Here is a 13690-nt window from a genome sequence, read left to right on the forward strand (position 1 = left end):
GGAATTACACCCCTCACAACAGCACAGTCACTACTCAAAGATACACCCAGTCTACACTTGATTACTTAGCGCAAAAAGGAAAATAGAGATAATGTACAAAGCTGCCACAGCTGATGTGTCTGATCATAATGCATTCTATAAGAACATTCATTTCAATTCCAGGAAGAAAAATATAATGAGGAGACAGAATACAGGAATTTTAAATATTAGGTAAGTCATTGAACAAATCAAAGATCCAATATAAAACTTTATGAAAGATAAGGGTGAGACAAATCCCTCTATAACATGGGATGCAATAAAAGCAGCCATGGTCAATTAATTCCAATCACAAGCAAATATGCAAAAAGAAAACATGAAACAATATACCTCATCACAGGATGAACTTAAGCAATTGGAGTAGAAACACAAAGAAAAGTCAAACCACATCCTGGCAGTGATGGTTTTCCACCTAAACGGTATAAAACATTAAGAGAAGAACTGATCCCACACTACTCCAAAATGCATTGAAATGGATTTTAGTAAATGGAACTAACTCCCCCTCCTGGAAGTAAAGAATAATCACAGTCCGACCCAAACTACTAAAAGACAAGAAATTTACCAACACAGTAGACCAAGCGCTGATCTAAATGTAGATTATAAAATATACATCTCAGTTATAACAGATTACAAACAATAACCTCACACATGATAGATGAAGATCAAAAAGAGTTTGTTAGTCACACAGATAACATTAATCAATTACATTGGGAACGACGAGAGACACATAAAATTAGCCATATCATGATTTATTTATTTATTTAGAAGAAGTAGAATCTTTACATCCTTCATAAGTTTTTAATTTTGACGGCGATTAGTTGGTTATGATTACAACATGACTCCTGGTATCTTTCTACAGTTCCCCCCGCGTCCAGTAGATGTCAGTGTGGCGCTGACCGTTGTTTGTGATCCTCCAACAAAGCGAGAGAAGAAGCCGCTTTGGAGGCTGTTTGGCGCTTGTTGAAGCTTGTTGTATTTGTGTTGTCGAATCTCACGAAGAAAATATATCATCTCCTGCAGCAACAATGAGTTCAGTTCAGGCTTTGAGAGAGTTTATCAACCAGCGACTAACTGCTGCCGCCGTGGAAATCTTCACCGTATTTGAACACACTATCATCCAGTACGAGGAGGAGATTGCTCGTCAGCACAGACTGTTTGGAATCATCTGGAAACCTCAGATCAAGTTACACAGAACAGGTATGGAAAAGTCTTAAAGAACCCATTAATCTGACTCCTGGAGGATCTCCATCGCTGTGGCTGTGTTTGATTTATCCACCGCAGAGAGAAGACACAGGGTTTGTGTCTGTTATGTTTTTCTGTGTGCCTGCCGCTTTAAGATGCAAGGCACTGAGATCCATTAGTTTATTTATTATTTATTTGTGCCCAGAGTGGAACTTTCTTTACCAAATTGAGTCATAGGTAGGCAGCCGTTTTAAAAAAAAAAAAAAAAAAAAAAAAAAAAAGCAGAGGGACACGCGCAAAAAGTGACAGCGGAAGCTCCCTGAGGCACTTCCGGTGGCTGCCGCGGTCGCTGCTGCAGTTTGCAGTGGCACTTCCGGCAGCTTTACTTCATTTGCCCAGCACTATATAAGACAAGAAATGTCTTCAACACATACGCTGCTTTGATATATGAAACATATCTAGTTTCACATGATTACTCTCAAGAGGTTTTGTGTGTGAGTGATTGTGTTTAGAAATGTCTAACCTCTCCTGAGCGTTTTCTGTCTTTCATTGTTTCGCCCGTAGCTCTGGGGATAAAAAGTAAAAGATGATGGTAGCGTCACCTGCCAAACCACTGTCTGCCACGACTGTCAGAAAAGATAAAGTAAAGTTGTGCCTGCACAACCACAACGCAGACCATGTCCTTTACCTGGTCTTGTCTTTGTTAGATGTGTCCTTCAGGTTCCGGTTCCTGATGCTCTGTAACCACTTAATGTAATTTTTCCAAAGCAAACATGATTATTGACAAGATCATTAATTATAATAATAATAATAATAATAATTAATGCTTTCACTCTTGTATGCATACAATTTTAGCTTGCCTCTGGCAAAATAAAGGGATTCCTGTTTCTCTGCTTCAGTATCATGAAATGGGTCAATTTCTTTTTTCAAGCCGCTCGATAACCTCTTCTGACTGGGTTAACAAGTAAAGACAAAACATGGAAAAAACATTTTTAAGGACCATGCTGACCGAGGAAGATTCATGATGCAGGCAGAGAAGCTTTGTGAAACTGAGTAATTGTAAACTAGTGAGTCAACATTTTCACATTCCCATTTATTTTAAGTAAAGTAAAGCAGCCGCAGCATCCCGGGTGAAGCTGCCGGAAGTGCCACGACAGCTGCCACTTTTTGCGCTTGCTCCTGTTGGGAGAAGGGCAGCACCGATGCTTTTAGATGCATCCTCACATGCATGTTGGGGTTCAAGAGACTGTCCTCATGAACTGGAAATCCAAAGATAATCTACATAAAAAAGTATATAAAACCATTTTTCTGGATCACATCGAAGAGAATTGTTAGAAAAATAGTGGTTGATGGCACCATTGCTACTTTTTTCCCCACATTGACTGCTCAATAAAGTTGTGAACATTGCTGTCTTTTGAAGAGACTTTTAATTATCACCCCGTCTCAGGAGTATACCACCGAGAAAAGTTAACTCAATAAAGTAATCCTTAATCTACCAACTCTTCGGCAGTGAAAGGTACACATGATGCAACGACTGTACCCTATTTTTGGAATTTGAATGAAAGCTTTTAATTTCACAGCTTGAGCCCCAGTTTATTTTTAAACTGTAGTAGTAATGTAACTAACCTTTTATCTTGTACTTTTTGTTTGTCCCTCTAGAGCTCCCACAGCACCACGATCATAGGGAGGAGCAGGTCTTTGAACGTGACACAAACTCGTGTCCAGAGCAGCGAGAACCAGAACTTCCACAGATCAAAGAGGAACAAGAAGAACCAGGACTTCTACCGTTTAAAGGGGTACAGGAGGAACTCGGTACCAGCCAGGAGGAAGAGCAGCTTATACTGAAGTTTGAAGGTGATACCTTCAGGATTCCTTCTTTTGATGAGCAAAGTTACCTGAGTGAACCAGAAGAGGAAGAACTGGACACTGAGCAGGTCCTCTCTCGAGACTCTGAAGTCCACCATGTGAAAACGCATAATGACTCGGAATCGACCATAACTGCGGATCTGAAAGACCTCATCACATTTGACAGTGACCATGTGGACGACGTTCCCATGTCGGAGGAGCAGGCCGAGTGTGAAACGCATTTTTGTGGTGAAATTGTCCGTAAAGCACACGTATTACCTCCCAACTTAAAATCTGTCACTGACGAGAAGAAATTTTGTGAATTCTGTGGCGCGGGATTCGCCCGGCAGAGTGCTTTGTTGGTCCACCTGAGATGTCACACAGGCGAGAAGCCACATTCTTGTCAAACGTGTGGGAAACGTTTCGCCCGACGGAGTCATTTGATCCAGCACATTAGAACTCACACGGGCGAGAAGCCGTACTCTTGTCAAACATGTGGGAAAAGTTTCAGTCAACAGAGCAGCGTGCTGCGCCACATGAAAACTCACACCGGGCCGTACGCTTGCGAAACGTGCGTGAGAAGTTTCGGTTCGCACAATGATTTGTTATGCCACATGAGAACTCACGCAGAGTTGTTCATTGCTGCGGAAGACGAAAACTCACTGACATAAGATGTCATGAGCCACACAATGGCAGATTTCATGCAGGAAGTTTAGCTTAAGCCCCGAATCACAAGGTATCGTCCAGTTTAAAGGAAACATTCCTGGGTGGGGAGGCGTGCCAACACGGCAACGAGGTCTTTAACAGCTCCTGCACATTCTGCAATTATTTACTTTGAAAATGTCAACGCTCCTCTCTCAGTTGGCTTTTTTACAGAATCTCCGGACAAACGGAGACGCGTTACAAGATGGCGTCCAGCTCAGGGTACGACGGGCCCTGCTACTCGACTACTCGCCCGTCTTTGGACAGTTTGTAATCTACCATCGATTTCGTTGCCTCACCTGTCGCTGTGGTTGAAACTTCGCTTCAAGAACATGACGACTCGCACGACAACGTCAACTGATAAGTCTGGTTTAAGCCTTCTCAGACTTATAGAAATGCTCTTCCATTTTGGTTACCATGTTAAAGGACTGAGTGATGAGTTTATATAACACCCCAGCTTAGCGGCACTCACTACATTTTATACACAGTATTGTTTTTTACCTTTTTTATTCTATTTCATATTAAGTGGAGTTCTAGTTTAGTGCAAATAGGAGGCTCCATGTAAAGTTCACAATTCAGAGATTCGTATTTGTATTGTTTGTTCTTGTCTTAGTCAGAAGCTTTGTACTGAATACTAACATGTTGACAAGGGAGTCAAGCAGCTCTATTACATATACCCAATGAAGTAACGGCTGATAATAGAACAATCAGAATGTGCTCTTGGGAATATTGTTGTAGTTCTGATCACCTTAGTAACGTTTGGCTTGATCATTATGTACGGTACGGTGTTCATCGATTCCAGTACTGATTTCTTTACACTCTTAAAACAGTAAAGTTTATACAGGCACTTTAGTACAATCTATATAATTTTATGTTGTTGTATATATTCCTCTTTACACTCCATTCTGGTCATATGCCTTTTCAGGGGCACTGCCGTATCAGTCAACAGCTTTGTGTTTAAAAATGTGTTAACCTAATAAGTTATGTCTGAAGTTTTTAATATTGTTATTAAATAACATTTTACAGAGCGCTGGTTTCCAATGTTGATGTCACTTACGAGGTCGGACGCACCTGGATTAATCAGTTTGTCCATCAATGTAAGACAGGAGAAAGAGGAGCTGTATTGAGTTGATGGATTAGTGGAGCTGTGCAGAAAGCTCATAAAGCACGGCCCCAACTAGAATATATTTCACCAGCCGGGCAACAGCTCTAGTGGACAGTACTACAGTCAGCAGCCAACTGCATGCAACATCTGTGGCATTGTGCTGTGTGATTAAACTGCACATTTTCGAGTTCTTCTTTTAATTGTGGCCAGCCTAAGGTACACCTGTGTAATCATCATGCTCTCTGACCAGCACCTGTGATGTGGAAGGGTTCTCTCAGCAAAGGAGGCTGGAGGAAACTCACTAACACAGATTTAGACAAATTTGTCAATGGTATTTGAAGGAAATAGGCCTTTTGTCTACATAGAAACAGTCTTAGATCTTTGAGTTTTGCTCATTAAGAAGAGGAGCAGATACAAAAGTGTTGCATTTATATTTCTGTTCAGTGTAAATATTTTTGATGACATTTAAAATTTGTATGAGACTCATGTTTTTGACATAAGACCTGTGTTTATATCTTATATAAGACTCTGCTGCTGTTCATCACATCCCATAGTCTAAAAGATGCTCCACTAGTTTCTCAGACATCTATGATATGTGGATGATGAAGGAACCTCTGCTACATGAAAATAGGTTGACCAGTATTGGTCAGACACCATGGTTTGTCTGGGGAACGACTCGGAGCCCGAACAAATCTCTCCCTGAATCGCAGCGCAAAACTCCTTTTTGTATATAAAGTTTGTGTATATTTCAACGTTCATGAGAACCTCCCATTGCTTCCATCAACCATGAAGCCCCACTCCTACAGATGAAGAGGAGCCCCTGCACGCCATCACATGCCAAAGCCTTTCTGTCTTCCCTTCATCAAACTGGTGGAGTAAGTGCTTCCTCTAGTGGCCACCGGAAAGAAATGTGTCTGATTTGTAGAAGTCAATATTCACTCAACATCAATTAACAGTCAAAACTAAGAGAATATAATGTCAGTTAATGAAGAATAACTTAACTGTAGGCACCTAAACCCACCATGAACAAATGACATTAATGGAAGGACACGAACACAATATAACAACACATAACTGCAAGGTCGTGGAAAATACCTGATATACTATCACAAATGAAATAAGGAAACACCAGAGAATGAATAAACAAACAAGCTGGCAAGTGATTAAAACATTTCAAAACATAAAACATTTTAAGAAAACAAGTGGAAAATGTCAATGTGGTAAATGTAAGGATGGGACAGAACTCGATTTGTTCTTTGCTTTATTCCGTCCTTATGGAACAATATAACAGACTGTTATATTTTGTGTTAATCTATTAAAATTGTGTAAAAAGTGTATGCTTGATTATCCGTCATCTTCAATACAACCTTATACAATTCTGGGTTGCAGGTCAAACATGAGGGACACCCTGGAGAGGTAGCATATCCATTCAAAACACAGAGAGACAGACAATTACTATTGTGTTTTTGCATGTCTTTGGAATGTTGGAAGAAGCTGGACATGTACATCTGTGGGTGTACATGCTATCTATCTATCTATCTATCTATCTATCTATCTATCTATCTATAACATCTTTTGGGATAAGCAGGGAGATGTACCAAAAGTGGCAGATAAAAAAACTTAAATGAACATTGATGGTTATATAGTGAGAAAGTTAAACGAAAGGCAAAACAAGAGATCCAGTTTATTTTTATTATCATTAATAATCATTAATAATTTTACCATATCCAAGGTCTGTGCTGCTAAGCTCCCTTCACGCACTGACTCCTGGAGACCAGCAGGGGGCGCCCGGGTGCACGCGTCTGTGCGTCGGTCAGCGCCGATAGAGAACGAGTGACGTCAGCACTTCCACAACAACAAGAAGCTTGAAAAACAAGGAAGTGGCTGATTGTGTGAAGCCCCGTAACCTGAAATAAGGCCGAGACAAGACACAGAGCTCCCGTTCAAAGAACAAGACGCATCCAGGACTCCTCAGCCTCCAAATTTCTCCGCAACGATGAACAACAAAGGTATTTCTCCAGATACGGTCCGGGATGTTAGTCAGCTGTCCGCTCCGTGGAGCTGGCGTTGTTAAGTAAAGGAGCCGAGGAGCTGTCGTTATGGCTATCCGGAGCTACGTACATAACAATAACGGACGCTCTCTGGGCACCAGCCGCGCTCACACGCTGCACTCAGGCCACCAGTTTATTAACAGATCCTCCCGTTTGGCGGACGCAGATTCTTTTAATAAACTGTCATCTTCTATATTTATGCGGTTTTGTACCCGGCCGGGTCACATTTTGTGAGAAGTCCGCTAACATCAGGCGGTGCAGACACACAGGCTGACATGACTTCACTGGTTTGTTGTGTTTTTCAATCCTTTATCCAGATTCTCCGTCCTACATACAAAAAAAAATACACGGATGATTTTATTCCAAATTGCGTGTTATGTGTGTGTGAGTACACACGGGCCATGTTTTACCTATTTTATTAGATAAAACGGCTCTGGTTTGGCATGCATTGTTATAGTTTAGCATTTGGATGCTACTAAGCTACTAGTAAATCGACCAGGTGTAAAAAAATCTACGATTTAAAAATATTTTTAATCGCCATATATTAATACTAATAGTAAACGCAATAAAAATGACAATAGTTATTTAAAAAAAAAAATATATATATATATATATATATATATATATATCAAGATTTTTCAATTATTTAGTAATTACTTACAACAAATGGAATAAAAAGGTCAGCATTGAATGAACCAAAATTAAAATACATCCTGAGATAAAATTGAAATGACAACCGGCCCTGCTCAGGAATTGGTAAAAGACGAAATGCAAAACCAATCATCAAGGTCGCCTGATGAGGAGGAGGAAGAGCAGCATGATCAACTGTGTCACTTTAAACAGTCACATGGTTTTAGTTTGGTTCAAACAACTTGATTTGGGACACTTTCGTGCATCCGGTTTTTACAACAGATCCCCACAAATCACTGTTGTGGAAATGTTAAGACATCCACATTACAAGTTAAAATGTTGACTGTTGAACCATTTTTAAGAAGATTAAATGTTATCCTAAAATAGATAATGCATTATGAGGCAATCAATAGACATTGAGGACAAAAGAAAATAGCTGCAATAGGGTTTGTCTAAGCAGCATAATAAGGTTTTTAAAAAATATATATATTAGAGACAAACTGCAAGCCGTCAGGACAACGAATAGATAATTGTGTTGATTGTAAATTTTATATATTTACCTTTAAAATAGATCCAAATTATGTTCTTTTTTTTGTCTTGAATTGAAGCTCCAGACCAAACTGTACAGTTTGGGCTTTTAAGTTGGGGAGGTTATGACAGAGATGGGATTTAAACCAGTAAACTTCCTGACAGGTCACTGCTTTGGGTCCATGAGCAAGGTCTTCAACCCCTCTGCCCCTCTAATTTATAAACTCTAAATAATCATTTGTTCAATCTTGAAATATGAAAATTAAAGACTTGAGGGTTTATACACTTTCACAAATCATGTCATCATATGGAAACATGTAGACTGACCTTTGACCTTTTGTAGGCCCTCGTGAAGTGAATAAGTGCTGTGTCATAAATTCCTTTACCATCAATGATTTGTTCAAAGTCTGAACAAACCTCATTACAGAATTCATGCTTACTTAAGTGAAATTTACTGCTCAGTTAAAACCGAATCCGTTTCTGATTATGTCTATTTCTGCTTTCTTTGTGTCCCAGCTCATCCAACACTCAGTCTAACGTTTCTCAGCATTTTTCAACCAATAACCTGCAGATCTGAAGGGCTTTCCTTCCCCTGAACTGTTATTATTCTGTCTCATGTGTGTCTGAGCTTCAATATAATAACTGTGACAATTCAAATCATTGCTTTTACACTGTAAAATAAGGAACTTAAATGATGAAGTGGGAGAAGTTGTACTGCTTTGATGTTTAGGTTTTCTCTGTCAGTTCCTGTCGAAGCTTCAGTGCAAATATTTGCTGTAAGGCGAAATGTTGTTTTGCAGGTTCATATCCACAGCAGGCTGTGTACCCTCAGCAGAGCACTGCACCTGTATACCCTCCTGCTATGCAAATGTCTCCTCAGGCACCTCCTTACACAGACACACCACCTGCATATTCTGAGGTGACCATTTCATTTCTAACTCGCATTTCAATTTAAGGTAAACGCCTGCAAACTGTTCTAAATCTCTTGTTTTTCAATTCCTCTGCAGATATACCAGCCCAGATATGTGCTTCCACCTCAGGTGCCTGGCCAGGTGCCTCAGATGTCCTCCCACTACCCTGGCGCTCAGGTGTTCATGCCCATGCAGCCACACATGCAGGTTGGGGCGGTGGGTCAGAATGTCCCCATGGCTTACTACCCCATGGGGGCAGTTTACCCACACGGGTCAACAGTGATGGTGGAGGGCGGCTTCGACACCGGGGCTCGCTTCACAGCCGGCAGCAGCGTTTCCATCCCAGTGAGTATCCAACGGGTTGAAATGACTTACAAATTTAAGACGAAAAGTGTTTTATTCTCTTAACTGTGTGTGTGTGTGTTTCCTCCTCTTCGCCAGCCCCCACCTCCCGGTCACCCTCCCAACGCGGCTCAGCTGGCTGCCATGCAGGGCGCCAACGTCGTAATGGCACAGCGCAAGAATAACTTCTTCCTGGGTGGATCCAATGGAGGTTATACCATCTGGTAACAGCAACTTCATGCCTAAACCGAGCCGCCCCTCCTACATTATGTCCCAGTTCTTCCCCCATCCCGTACGGCTCCCTCTTCAGGCTGCTTGGCCATGCCACAATACTGATATCACCTAACGGAATGTAATATTTTAGAGCCCTTGTGAAAGGTACAGTACTCCACTTCTGACCGCGAGATCGAACGTTAAATGCCACTGCCTGGAGAGGACAAACGCTAAATTTCAAGGTTGTAGAATCCATCCCTCAATTCCTCATTGGGTCTAACCTCTGTGGTCACTCTAGATTGGACTTGGACTCCTCCAGGCATCTGTATTCGTTCGGGAGACCCGGCCTCCTCTTTTGATCCAACGGTCGCCAATTACATTGAAATGTTCTTGTATTCCTGTAAAGCTACGTAAATGAAATGTTCAAATATCAGACCCGCGTTATATAGTTTAGCTGCTTTATAGTGAAAGTGAAACGCAGTTACAAAGTTAAAGCGCAGAAGAAGAAAAAAAAAGAAGAATCTCCACGTGTCATTTTTTTTTGAAAACTCTTTTAGTGTAGTTGAAATTAATAGGTGTGTAATAGTTTCATGTAAATACCAGTATGATGATTAAAAAAAAAAAAAAAAAGGAAGAAAAAAAAAAATCAGCATCCTGGATGCTTTTAGCTAGGATTGTCTTGTCTTTTGCACAATATCCAAAATACCATGACAAATTTCTTGCACAGTGAGCTGTCGGATTTGACAGTTGTATTTAAATCACGTATAAATTTAATAAACGAGAGCAGACAAAGTTAAAAAAAAAAAAATTAAAAGAAGCTCAAAATGAGATTTAATGCAATATCTAAAGTGGTTTACTGTACCTTGTTGGGCAACTTGTAGATGAGCATAGTGAAGTGCCAAAGGAGCACTGGGGATAGCCCTAAAATTAAAGCGAATTAACTTCAGTAAACTTAAAGGAAAGAAAAATGACTAAATTAAATCCAAATAGTAAGATGAATGGGAAGGGGTGGTTGGTGTAACGGTTTAGCTTCTTTTGTTTGTTTCTTTTCTTTTTTTCACAGTCGGATACCCAGAGTTTATACACTAAATGTTTTATTGTACAGATTTCAACGACTCCCCTCCCTTTTTCTTTTCTTCTTTTTTTTTTTTTTTTTTTTTTTATATTTAGCATCATCACAGAAACTCTCAAAGTTCTTGGCAAAATGTCACCTTTCTGTCATGGTGTTGATTTCTAGATATTTTCCACTTGGTTGAGTCGGACTTCATCGAAAACCTTCAGTGTTTCCGTTTTTTGTTTGGTTTTTTTTCCCCGCATTAAAAGTGATGCACAGGACTAGTTAGGGTAAGTAACTTGTTTAGTATAACCAATGAGCTGGTTGTACCAAAGATCTGGTCTGCAATGCACTTAAGTTTGGTTGTGACTTGGAAAATCTTTTGAACGTCGCAATTTAAAAGCAAACGTAATCGCCGCGCAGGAGGTGGAGACGTCTCCGCGTCGGACACGACTGCAATCAGTAGTGTTGTGGCGTCACTTTATGTGGTGTCCACTGCATCTTTTTAAGTTGTTGCATACTTTTTGCACCTTTTGCTAATTGTACAAATTTGATTAAAAAAAACAACAACAAACGAACACTTTTTATCTGAGATGCACTGCGAAGCAAGACTGAGACGTTGCAGACAAAGGGGCTACTCTCTCTCTCTCTCTCTCTCTCTCTCTCTCTCTCTCTCTCCCCCCCATCTCTCTCTCTCTCTCTCTCTCTCTCTCTCTCTCTCTCTCTCTCTCTCTCTCTCTCTCTCATTCAGTTGTTTTCCTATTTTTTAAAAACAAAGCTGTGACATTTCTTAGTATCTTATAGATTTCATCCAGTTCTCTCCATGTTTAGAAAAAAAGAAAAAGGAAAAAAAAAAAAGTTACTGTGGAGTTGTGCCGTTTGGTAGCCTGCATGTGTATGCGAACCTTTTGCAAAGAGGCTAAATGACTTGTCAGCGCAGTTGTTAATATCCGAGGCGTCTTTTGTTAATCACACTTCTTTCCCAAATAAAAAAAACAAACAAAAAAAAACAAACCCATTCACATTTAGTCAATTTGAAACTCGAGCGAGCTGTCAGTATAATATTTGTGGATCTTCTTCATTTCGGTGTTGAGCGTCATGGTGTCACTGGGTATCCGACATAGCGCACCAAGTTTTAACAGCTGTGGCCGCCGCCAAACACACAAAAAAAAAAAATAAAGTTGTCATCGACCAACATTTTTGGTGATTTTCCTTTTTCAGTGTTATGTTGGAGTCAAAAGGGTCCATCTGTGTGGGAACCTGCCTCACTCATCCTCGTCTGTGCAGCTGATAACAAAAACCTGTGTGACTCTCGCGTCACTCCAGGGTTGTTTTTGTTTTGTTTTTAATAAAATAAAGGATTCATGTTGATTTGGGAAACCGGGCCACAGCTTTCAAAACTAATTAAGGCAATTTTTTTTTTTAGATTTTTATTTTTTTTTTCCCCCGTTTCTTTATTTTCTCCCCCATCTTCGCTCGGATCGTTTGTAAAGCAGCATAATGGTGGCTTTGTCCCAGCAATATGAAGTACTGTAAACCACAGCTGACCAGTAGATGGTATGCCAACCACAGCCAGCAAAATGGATCACTCTTTGTTGAAGGATTATGGACATTTATAGTTCAGGGATTCTCTTTACAATATTTTGTAAAAAATAGATGTGTGTACTAAAGTGATGTGATGGACTTTGGTACACGTTCTATCTTTTAAGATTACTAAAGGAGATGAGTGTCACTACAGTTTGCTGAGACATGTCAAAGATGGAATACTTTGAAAAAAAAAGAACTTAGGTGCACTTAACTTTTTTATACTAAACTTAAAATTTAAAATGTAAGTTTAGAATAAAGGTTATTTTGGAAATTTGAAATGTGATTTTTTTTTTTTGTGTTTTTATTCAGATGTATATTTTAATGTAACTTGTTTCATGTATTAGTTGGGGTTTGTTCTTTGTACATTCAACGTCCTTCAGCTCAGCCTGTTTACATGCACACGACAAACCGATCATTATCTGCAGTTTTCACAGGTATTTTTTAAATTTTTTTTTCAATTGATCGCGGAAACGGACAAAAACACAAGTGCATGTGTGCCTGTTCATTTACCTCGTTCTGTTACAAATGTGCGCCGGGAGAGACAAGACGCCGTCCCGGAGGTCTGCTTCTGGAGAGAAGAGGAGCCAAATTTAATGTTAAAACAAAAATGGAAGCTCGGCTAAACCCTTGAGTCCGTGTTTCGCAACACGAGACCAGATATTTGGAAAATAACGGGAAGTTTGAATCCTATAATACTACAAACGTACCTGCCCCCTGAAGAAATCTGATAATGGAATAAAACATGTAAACCAGAGCTTTTTTTTTTTTTTTTTTTTTTAAATCATCACTTTTCTGAAGTGCATGAGTCTGATTCTGAACAGCATGTAAACAATCTCGTCCCGCCGAGACCTGCAGACACCTTGAAGCCACTGGACACGAGCAGCAGCGATACCCCTCGTTCATGAACGCCCCCTCCTGGAGCAGGAGTCTGCACCTCCAGGATATCTCGCGTCATCCTACATCGGATCCGGTTCAAGCCTCGAACTTGTGCAGCGACCCCGGGTTCGAATCCCGCTTTGCGACAGGATGGGCGTCCGCTGCGAGTCGCGGGGATTTCCTGCGACGCGGCCAAATAGTTACATCATCCTAATGCGGGCCAGATTTGGTTAATACTCGCTTGTCATGGCAAGAGGACCTGAATTTCACGCCGCCCCGTCTTCTGAGTTTGCATGTTCCTCCTTTTTTTGGGCTTCCCTCCGGATTCTAAAAGCATACACTTAGAATCTGCTGCAAAAATCATGGGTGGAGGTAAGGAGCCTTCGTCATCGATCTTCTGGCTAAACTCAAAAATGAAAGTAAAATTCTTTTTTTTTTTCACACACTCACCCCACACGAGCTGATTTATGCCTGCGGGCCACATGTTTGACACCCTGGCTATAAATGGACCAAACACAGGAGACTTCTCAGCTCCATATACTCACAGCAATTCATCTGCACAATGCAGGAAATCCTGCCACCGTTTCAAGCATCGTTCTATCTACTCCACAAGCAGCAGTTTTTAGAT

The 13690-nt window shown here is 40.5% G+C and overlaps 2 protein-coding genes across 2 annotated transcripts; both read left to right on the top strand.

Moving 5' to 3' along the window:
- Positions 1-978: 978 nt before the first annotated feature.
- On the top strand, positions 979-4793 carry LOC308112833 (uncharacterized protein). The gene is made up of 2 exons (XM_080468596.1): positions 979-1233; positions 2878-4793. Exons 1-2 carry the CDS (start codon positions 1062-1064, stop codon positions 3732-3734), a joined length of 1029 nt encoding a protein of 342 aa, XP_080324722.1. The 5' UTR covers positions 979-1061; the 3' UTR covers positions 3735-4793.
- Positions 4794-6676: 1883 nt separating this feature from the next.
- dazap2 (DAZ associated protein 2) lies at positions 6677-11533 on the top strand. The gene is made up of 4 exons (XM_080469674.1): positions 6677-6879; positions 8880-8998; positions 9087-9335; positions 9432-11533. Exons 1-4 carry the CDS (start codon positions 6867-6869, stop codon positions 9558-9560), a joined length of 510 nt encoding a protein of 169 aa, XP_080325800.1. The 5' UTR covers positions 6677-6866; the 3' UTR covers positions 9561-11533.
- Positions 11534-13690: the final 2157 nt, after the last annotated feature.

Source organism: Lipophrys pholis (genome assembly GCF_963383615.2).
Source record: "Lipophrys pholis genome assembly, chromosome: 8".
NCBI classification, from domain to species: domain Eukaryota; kingdom Metazoa; phylum Chordata; class Actinopteri; order Blenniiformes; family Blenniidae; genus Lipophrys; species Lipophrys pholis.

Bases quoted from the DNA above. Each gene is read 5' to 3' on its own strand.
- LOC308112833 (XM_080468596.1), top strand. From the start codon at position 1,062: ATGAGTTCAGTTCAGGCTTTGAGAGAGTTTATCAACCAGCGACTAACT. The intron at 1,234-2,877 runs GTATGGAAAAGT...TTGTCCCTCTAG, and splicing joins GATCAAGTTACACAGAACAG to AGCTCCCACAGCACCACGAT.
- dazap2 (XM_080469674.1), top strand. The intron at 8,999-9,086 runs GTGACCATTTCA...ATTCCTCTGCAG, and splicing joins CACCACCTGCATATTCTGAG to ATATACCAGCCCAGATATGT. The intron at 9,336-9,431 runs GTGAGTATCCAA...CCTCTTCGCCAG, and splicing joins GCAGCAGCGTTTCCATCCCA to CCCCCACCTCCCGGTCACCC.